General features: G+C 44.5%; 1 protein-coding gene across 1 annotated transcript; it reads right to left on the reverse strand.

Moving 5' to 3' along the window:
• Positions 1-349: 349 nt before the first annotated feature.
• Positions 350-9,221, reverse strand: MAT2A (methionine adenosyltransferase 2A). The gene is made up of 9 exons (XM_078666913.1): positions 9,019-9,221; positions 7,236-7,313; positions 7,033-7,155; positions 6,584-6,696; positions 3,605-3,748; positions 3,082-3,300; positions 2,805-2,987; positions 2,430-2,563; positions 350-1,780 (listed from the first exon to the last, which is right to left on the reverse strand). The coding sequence occupies exons 1-9, from the start codon at positions 9,110-9,112 to the stop codon at positions 1,678-1,680; spliced, it is 1,191 nt and encodes a 396-aa protein (XP_078523039.1). The 5' UTR covers positions 9,113-9,221; the 3' UTR covers positions 350-1,677.
• Between the last annotated feature and the right edge of the window lie 567 nt (positions 9,222-9,788).

Consider the following 9,788-nt stretch of genomic DNA (forward strand, 5'->3'; position numbering starts at 1 on the left):
GCTACCTTGTGAAAAGGACTCGGGCAAAGTAGTTAGAAGTCCACTTTGACCCAAGTTCGAACCGGTGTTCCTCCACCCACACCCCACAATCGGCATACATCACGCTGCAGTGCTAACATAGTTAATACATGTATGCAAGCTTTTTAATTTCAACTCTTCTCCACTGCCAAGGGGGTTAGACCCGACAGTTAAACCCCCAGACTAAAAATCACAAACTCATATTTTGGCTGGTCGTTATAAACTTAGCAACATACAGATCATTAAGTCAATGATGGAAATACAAAATTGCACGACTACGTCTCTACCCCCAACCAACTTTTAAGCATTTAGAAATAAAAACAAGACAATGTTAAAGGGAGAACCTCGCGTTTTATTTAATACTCTTCAGATTGATACTTTTGCTCCCACCAGAAGAGCCAGACAATTAAAAAAAAGCCTGAAGGCACCGGTAGCGTCGAGCAACTGGCATAGGAAGGGCATGTAAACAAGCCAGCTTCTCTGTACAACACCAGCCAAATCTGTGCCATCCCCAGCCAGCCGCCCGAGCTGCACCCTCCTTACCGTCCACATTTCACACCAGCCAGACCCCCTGTAGGTTGGACCCAAGGCTTTTCTGTAGGACACCTTGGCCTACCAGAGAATGCTGGAAACAGTTGAGGAAATCAGGAGTTTTAAAAAAAGCTGCCATCTGAGGTTATGGCTACTCTGTACTTGCACCATAACACCCCAGAAACAATAAATTATGCATTTAGAAAAAAGGTTATTCAAGTACAAAGGTATTTCCGTCTCCACCCCCCCCCCCGTTTAACCCCGTGTGCTGAAGAAAGTTGGTTTCTCTGTAACTACACCAGCTCTCTAAAGCACTACTTTGGACCTAGTTTTGATAATGTTCGGGATCTAATTAAAAAGGCTGTGCTCGGCCCAAGATCTTGTGCAGTGTGTTTTTCAAACTTTCTTATAAAGAAAAAGGAATACTCTGGTATCAAAGTGAGCAGCTACAGACCTCCGGGTATCTCCACGACTTCTCTGTAGGACATCGGGGGCAACCAAGAGTCTGCCTGGTGAGGAGAGGCAGAGTTCATAAATAGATGTTAAGTTAGTGCTATAAAATGCATAGGGGTCTACAGATTGATCTAGACCCTTATATTAAGTACATACTCTAGGAAGGGGCAAAAGACAAGCATCTGGCGCTGTTGGGCGAAAGTTCGCCCCACATCTTGCTGATACAGGGAGCAATACCAAAAGCGATGTTTTGACAAGCATGACTGATTGTACAGCAAAGAGATTGAGAGGTAAATTGGATTAGATTGGAAGTCTATGGTCCAACGCCCATTATGGAATCATACACCTTAAGTGAGGGAAGGTAAATAATGGAAGATAGTCCGTTCGACAGGATCTTGGTCATGGATTCTTATTACATGCAAAGGCCAGAGCTTGGTGCCCTAAAGGCAAAAGGATCAGTATGCCCACGTTACAGTGACTGCATAAGGAAATGTGTTTAAGTGTAATAGCACAGCACAGACAGGTGGTCCCCTACCCACAGACAAGAGCTACAGCAGCAGCTAACAGGAACAAAGGAGAGAAGAAAGGGTTAGTAGAAGGGCCCTTCCACCACAGATCCTGGAGGCTTCTCTGTAATAAACGCCAACAGGTCTGAGGGGGAAAAAAGCCTAACAATCAATACTTCAGCTTTTTGGGCACTTCCCATGGGAAGCTGTCCCTGCCAAAATGGCCATATGCTGCAGTCCTCTGATAAATGGGTTTCTTCAGATCCAGATCCCTAGAATATACAAGCAAATAATTTAATGCACAGCATTTCTCAGTAAAGCAAACACTAATCAGGGCAGGCACAAGAGAACCAGTTAACCACTATGCTGGATGCACCCTAACCCCAAAACCAAACTGAAGGTCATGAAAGAGTAGACTGAATAGCTCCCCATCACTCGAAGACTATGTAGAACAGGTTTTTACCCCCAGTGAAGGAACCCATGCCACCCCATGGCGGCAAATTGAATCACTGACAGGCCCATGTGACTTCAGAGCCCAGAAGCTCATGCGATGCTACACTACAATGGCTCCCAGAACTACTACCCTGCTTTCTCATAGCTGTGGCTCTGGACAAGAGTTAAAGCTACACTACAAACAGGTTACTGTATTTAGCTCCTCGCAGTAAGGGAATGGTACACCAGGTCTAGCTAACATGGTTGTCCTTCACCATGAGGTACAATTTGCTTTCTATGGTGGGGTACAATAACCAGAGCTACTACAAATGCCTTGCCAGTGCTTTGTGGTATCCAAGAATCTTTGGGACCCACCCTCACCAAGAAACAAGTACAGTGCATGTTCACTTTCTGCGCTAGATGGTGGCCCATTTGCAAGCTACCAATATATAACTGTTACACACCATGGGTTCCCACCACACGCATTACCTGACAATGACCCCAGGACGAAGGTCAAAGTTCTTCCTCACAATATCCAGCAGCTCCCGCTCACTCTTCTGAGAGGTGCCGTAGTGGAAGATTGAGATGGAGAGAGGGTGTGCCACACCAATGGCATAGGAGACCTGGATAACGGCAAGGGGGCATGAAATTCGGTAACTCCAAAACAAGCCAACACCAGATTTAAATGGAGAAAATGAGTTCCAAGCACATGGCATTATCAACTCGTCCAAGCTATTATTTTTTGGGTGAAGGTGTTAAGGACAGCTACCTGTCGGAATTACTATTAGTTAAGCCTATATTCCGATTAGCATGTTACTTCACCGGGCATCAGTTGCATAAAACCACCGACTGTAAGCCACATACCTGGACCAGCACTCTCCTACACAGACCAGCTTTCACCAAAGACTTGGCTACCCATCTGGCAGCATATGCTGCTGAACGATCCACCTTTGTATAGTCTTTTCCGGAAAAGGCACCTCCACCGTGGGCACCCCAGCCACCATAGGTGTCAACAATGATCTTCCTTCCAGTAAGACCTGCGTCCCCCTGAAAATATAAAATCAGACATTGAAGACAACACAAGTGTGGTATTTTCTTTGCAGTGCTGGTCAGCTGTGACTTTAGGATCTCTTTAGTTTACCTGTGGCCCACCAATGACGAAGCGTCCACTAGGCTGCAGATGGTAGATGGTGTCATCGTCAAGGTACTTGGCAGGTACAACGGATTTTACCACTTTCTCCTTTAGAGCATCCCTCATCTCATCCAGGCTAACATCCTCGTCATGCTGCACAGACACGACAATTGTGTGTACACGAATTGGGATAACAGCACCACGGTCCTGCATGTACTGCACTGTCACCTGCAAAACACGAAGTTGTAAACTAAATGAGATTTCAGCCACAACGACTCAACCTAGAGCTTGATTAAGGATTGGCATATTGCATCACTAATGGCAGACCCAAAAATAAATGAAAGTCAGCCATTTGATCCAGTATAGGGCGTTCTCAGGAGCATGGCAAATCTATCCAGGGTCTCTGCACAACATTAGACAGATCAGCTACGAGCGTCTAGCCTGGAATCCCCTGCTTAACAAATAGAGCAACTACGGGCTGGGGAAATAAGTGTTCAATAAGGGCATGTACGAAGTTTATGAATTTACTCACCTGCGTTTTGGAGTCTGGCCGCAGCCAGGGCAGGGTGCCATTACGTCGCAGTTCTGCCATCTTTGCATTCAGTCTGTGTGCCAAAACAATTGTCAGAGGCATGCACTCGTCGGTCTCATCTGTAGCATAGCCGAACATCAAACCCTGCAAGTGGGATAAAGTTTTTAATCAAGAGACTGAACGGTAGCTCGAGAGTTAAAAACAGTTTCAAGCCGGAATTGAAATTATGACTCAGTCGTGGCAACAAGTGTCCACCTTTAACTTGCGTTGTAGTCATTTCATCCTAGCAAGGTTTCCAGCAGGTGATTGATAACATGAACAGTACGGTGTCTACATTTCATTTATCTGCAAAGATGTGATACAAACATTGCTGCGGGCTAGTGGGATGGAGAGTTGTTAAGAAAGGCCAAGTGGATTACTGGTAAACATGTGACTTACAGTAAAGGTTTTTTTTAACAAACGGAGGGAAAAAGTTCCCTTCATGTGAAGTATAATGTAAATCCAGACTCTTTAGCATGCAGCTTGAACCGCTAGAGTAGTTTCAATTCAGACTTGGTCTGAATGAGAGCATAAGTTGTCAAGCAAGTACAAGTAGGGATGGTTTATTCAACTGAGAATTCCCGTAGTAATCAAAGACAGAAAGAAATCAGAAAACTATTAGCGTTATGTAATCCATGCAAGTTGTGTGTTGGGAGCTATTAAATTAGACCCGATACCAATTTGTATAGTTGGTAGGCATTGACGAGCAGAGTTAAATACGTGGTCGTGCACGGAGACTACAAAGTTTGAGACTAATAATTACAAAGTGCCAGTGCTTGACCAAAAAAAAAAGTCGACGGGGAGCGGTAAAATGGAGGGTTATCAGCTGGCTGAAGAATGATTGACGACAGCAAATTTAAAGAACTGAGTGGAAAGTACCCGATCAAATAATTTGTGGTGCAGAGCAAGGTATAAAGGCTAGTCTGTTAAAGGTTTGGGCTCTCTTTATTATATTTGTATAAATTAACACCACTGTGAGGCGGGTAATCTCAGGAACCACAGCACCAATCACAACATTAAATACAGCGTTGGAAAGGGCAGTTGCAGTAAGACATACGCCCACCATATACATTTAAAAGCTAAAAGAACCGTGCCAGCAGAGTAGTCCCTTGTGGGCGTGTCTGCGTTGTGCTGTGGGCGTGACAAATGCTGTGGGCGTGACAAATGCTGGGGGCGTGTGGTACGTTCCGCCCTTCAGGCCATGTCTCATATCGTGTGCTAATCCCACCCTGCTACCATTAAATACCCCTGCACCCCATAATTATAACCCACCCGTACTCATTAAAATATCCCAACACCCTTAAACACTAACCCATCTTAACCCTATAAATATACCCTGTACCCCAAAACCCAAACCTAGCCCTGAACCCTATAAATACTCCTGTACTTCAAAACCCAAACCTACCCTATAAATACCACTGTACCCCAAAACCCACCCCTGAACCCAAAAACTATCCATGTACCCCATAACCCAAAACTATATCTGAACCCTTAAAATACCCAAACACCCCAAACATACCTCAGTACCCCAAAACATATACCAAACATTAAAAAATACACGCTTTTACCATTCATGCATTTACAACGAATTTCGTTGTAAATGTATGTGTGGTAAAAGCATATAAAATGTAATGCAATGCGTTATAATGGCATTGCGGAGTCATGGTACTTTCGTAATGAAAGTATGTGGAGTGAAAGAAAGTAAGTTAAGGAATAATGGGTGTTTACCCTCCCCCGGTAAGTACATTGGTGGCACGGCGGCCCACATCTCCAGCAACACTCATATTTTCTCACCACCCATTTGAAAAATGCACAGGTCCCTCATTGATGGCCAGCACCGACATACACTTTGACACACCTCCTGCCACAAGTTCTAGAATTGTGAACTTTAGAGCTGGGGAGCTACATTCGAATCTCGGCATCAGCTCAACATCCTGTGATTTCAGGCAAATCGCTTTGTCTCCCCGTGCCTACCACAAATGAATGTTCTTCTGTAATGTAAATTGTGCTCATGCCGTGTTGTCGAGTTTGCGCTATATAATATTGCAAGGAAAAATAAAGTAGGGAAAACACGAGTTCAAACACTACTGAACGCGCACTCTTAAGTGCATTAGCAGTGCACTGTGAATCGAACGTGGGGACGGGCTGCTAGTATATACTACAGGGACATGTGCAAAGGAATGCAGATGTAGCACAGTAGTACCACGTGGTCCTCTGTCTACTTAATGAATCAAGGATTGCCGGAACGCCTACCAGGAAGTTGGCAGCACACATGAGAATATTATGATCTCGACTTAATTATGTAAATAAGACGCCACCTTTAACAGGAGCAGCAGCTTTGAGCATGAAAGCATACGAAGCTGTGTCCTTGGAAAGCAATCTATATTTTTAAGTAGGGCACTAAGTTTTGATTTTTCTGAAAATGGCGATAGGCCTAATATTCTGCGAGACATCCTAAACCATTGCATTGTCATTCGGGTTTCTGCGCACTGTACAATTGGGTTATTGGATAGCGAGCTCACTCATGTGTGGTTTGTAGTCAGCATTTTGAATGCTTAGTTTAGAAGGATGGCACTGGTGTAGTTTCCTTAGAAATTCATACAGGGCTTACAATTTCTAATTGATCAGGCAAAGGACTGGAGCTACACAGACCATTTTGATGCAACTTGAAAGTTTGCAGACAATGGTAATTATTTGGATTCAAACGTTAGACTGGTAACTATAGTTTAAATGTAAGGTAAAACAAGGGAACTTTACAAATCATACCTCCTGTGTCGTATGCACTTCACAGGAAAACAAGCAGGGGGGTATACAAATCATGAGTGCAAGAGTGCAAAGGGCAATTAATGTTTTGATCGTGGCACTATAAATTTTGTATAAAAAAAAAAGCAGACAGTCAACACAAATGAACGTTTAACAATGGAGGACCAAACTGCTCACCTGGTCTCCGGCGCCAATATCTTCTTCATTTCTGTCCAAATGTACTCCCTGCGCAATATCGGGCGACTGCTGCTCTAATGCGACCAGCACATTGCATGTTTTGAAGTCAAATCCTGTCAATGAGTTAAATAGTGCAGGTCTGTCAGGAAAACAGCCACGGAACGTTCAAAGATTCTCATTTTTTTTTTTATTTAAAACTTTTATTGATATATATATATATATATAGATATATATATATATATATATATATATATATATATATATATATATAGGTGGAGCGTACAATAGCGGTTTTTCCTTATAACAGTCCATTTCCCTCAAATTACAAACGAGATTCCCACACCCATGCATGCGAACATCAAATAAAGTTTAAAACTGCAATCAAAGTCAAATGGTGACAAATGATTTAACACGTCAAAGCTAAATAAATTAAAAACCGCAGAGCTCACCCTTTGAAGAATCGTCATAGCCAATGTGCTTAATAGTATCCCGGACAACTTTCTGATAATCCACGGCAGCTCTAGAAGTAATCTCGCCAGCAAGGAGGATCATGCCAGTCTTTGCAACGGTTTCTATGGATGAATAATTATGCTATTAGTTCAGCCATTTCTTGCAGTGATGCAAGAACTATCATGCATAAGGGGCAACTTACCACAGGCCACTTTGGCATCAGGATCCTGTCTCAAGTGTGCATCCAGGACAGCGTCGCTGATTTGATCACATATCTTATCTAGAAGAACAAACAGTCAACGTCACAACACGTTCGACAGATGCAAACTATAGTTAGTGACACTCGTTTAAAAAAATACAACCAGGATATTCGCAGAAACACCCTACAAACACTAAGCGCATCGAAAACTAATTGGTGAAACCAACCCTAATCAATGAATGGCAAAGTCCTACAATTAAGATACCAGTTTGCTGACAGACCTGCACGATTAGCGACCTACAGAACCATTTACAAAGTGTTCCCCCTTAATACCAAAACTCAAATAAGGTGAGTGGAGCCGGGATAAACTTAAGTGCACAAGAATTATGTAATATAAAGAGCCATTGAAATCACTTTTACAATGCACTAACATGGAGGTAAATCAGACTGGCACAATCTTGCCCTCATACTAAACTGCGAGCAAGAACACAGTAATTATGCCAGTGTCAGCACAGTAGATTACAGAACCAAGTAAGCTAGGTGCATCGAGAAGCGGTATACTGATTTACAAGTCCAATGCTCAGGAGTAAGAATTCTGCAGAAATCATGAGTTGGCAGTTACTCAGCCACAGCAAGCTCTGCAGCAAGGTCAGCTTGCAGGCGTGCACGCCCGCTGCAGAAAAGGCATTGGTCCAATAAGTTACTTCAATGACATCGATCAGCCCTGTCACTGAAGGGGTCCTGTACTATGTTTAGATACAAGGGGAGGACCTTTTACAGGCAAGCTTGTCACTCGATTCGATATTTGAACCCAACCAGTTACCAGACCGCACAATAGTATGGTCCTAGTTCCTTCAGAGGGTGGGGCTTGCCTAGCCCTACTCCAAGTTGCCCTCCGACGCGTGCCACCTAAGCACAGTAATGGCTCTACAGCAAATCAGCCCGATATATCTCAGACTTCATGGAGAAAGCCTGATCTCACAAACACCTATCAACAAACTCTCCAACCACTTCTCATACGGTATATGCCCCAGAGTTAAAAGTAAATGTTAGGACACAAAATGGGAGGCGCAGCATACGTTGATGGGATTGGATATTTTAACAGCCTTTTAAAACTCGTTCAACAATTTCTGATTAAATGATAGGAACTTTCTATAGACGAAATACATGTAACCTTAAAAAAATAGCTTTGCCAAAAGCAATAAGAGAAATATAAACTACAGTGGCCCACTGAAGCACTCCCAAATAGACGGATTTATGTATGCTCCGAGGGAGGGCGAACTCCTTGACGCAGAAGCACATTTCGCCATCACCTAACATTTGCAGAAGCAGAGGGCGGCAATCAAAAGAACAAATGGTTACAAGCTTAGGAAATAAGGCGGGGGGGGGGGGGCAAAGCGCGTGAAGACTCAACATGGCCGCATTGAATTGCGCGTGCGCGATACCATCAAACGTTCTTGTTGAGAAGGTGGCGGCTGCTAGGCGGCCATCTATTGGAGACGCAGGAAAAGGCATGGCGCGCGCGCCTTCGAGAGGAGCGCGCTCTTCCTGCGTCATGGCGCGAATGTTCTGTCGGAGCGCGCCTTTTCGCTTGCCCCTATCCCGCATACTCGTGCTTCTACAGACACTACAAAGGTGACTAAAATAATGTTGCTGAGGTGGACAGTTCTAGAAACCACTGCAATTTTTACCCTTTTAATTACGAAACGCTGCAGTCTTTCCTGACAGTTAACAAAGAGCCCCTCCTCCTGTCATGGCCGCGTGTCCAACGCGCGGCCTCACTTACCAGGGTGCCCCTCGCCCACTGACTCGGAGGTAAAGAGAAAGCTGCCTTCATCGATTAAGGCATCGTGGAAGCCGTTCATCATCTGTCCGTTCATGGCGGCGGCTCTGTGGTGACAGCGACTGGACGGGGCACTGGTAGTACGGCCTGACACCAGCAGACAAAGCCCGCACTTACTCTGCGTGGAGAAGTGAAGTCAGAGATGCGGCGTGCGCTCGTATTTATAAGCGCCTCGCGTTCGCCGTGACGTCAGACAGCCCACGCGACCCGAATCTGACGCGACTCCACCCACTTAACCACTGCGTCAGTGGTCCAAACCCCTTTCTTCTTTTAATGCCAGGGACTGTACCATTCAGCGTTCTGTGGGTGGGGCATGGCGCCGTGAGTTTAGGTTAATGATGAACTCTATTCGTCTCTTCCCCGACATTTTGGCGCAGTTGCAGCTGGATCTTTGAAAGTGCCTTATTCTTGCGTGTCACTGTCTGCTTCGGTCTGTAGAATAATTATTGTTAATCGAGTTTACACACTCACGAAGGCAGTTGCTCTCAAGTAAAACCATAGTCACTGAAAGCCAGGTGGGTCTGGGGCTGTTAGTCTATTTTGTAACAAGTGCCCAGGTTTAGTCACGATGCTGTGTAAACGTACCTGTAAAGTGCAGCAGATATTGGGACCTTTATTCCCGTGACCGACTCATAATAAGTCTAAAAGTCGAAGGACTGTTTGCTTCCAAAAGCCGGTGGGGTTGGGAACGAGTCCGATTATTGACAGTCACA

Source organism: Lissotriton helveticus, chromosome 11 (genome assembly GCF_964261635.1).
Source record: "Lissotriton helveticus chromosome 11, aLisHel1.1, whole genome shotgun sequence".
NCBI classification, from domain to species: Eukaryota; Metazoa; Chordata; class Amphibia; order Caudata; family Salamandridae; genus Lissotriton; species Lissotriton helveticus.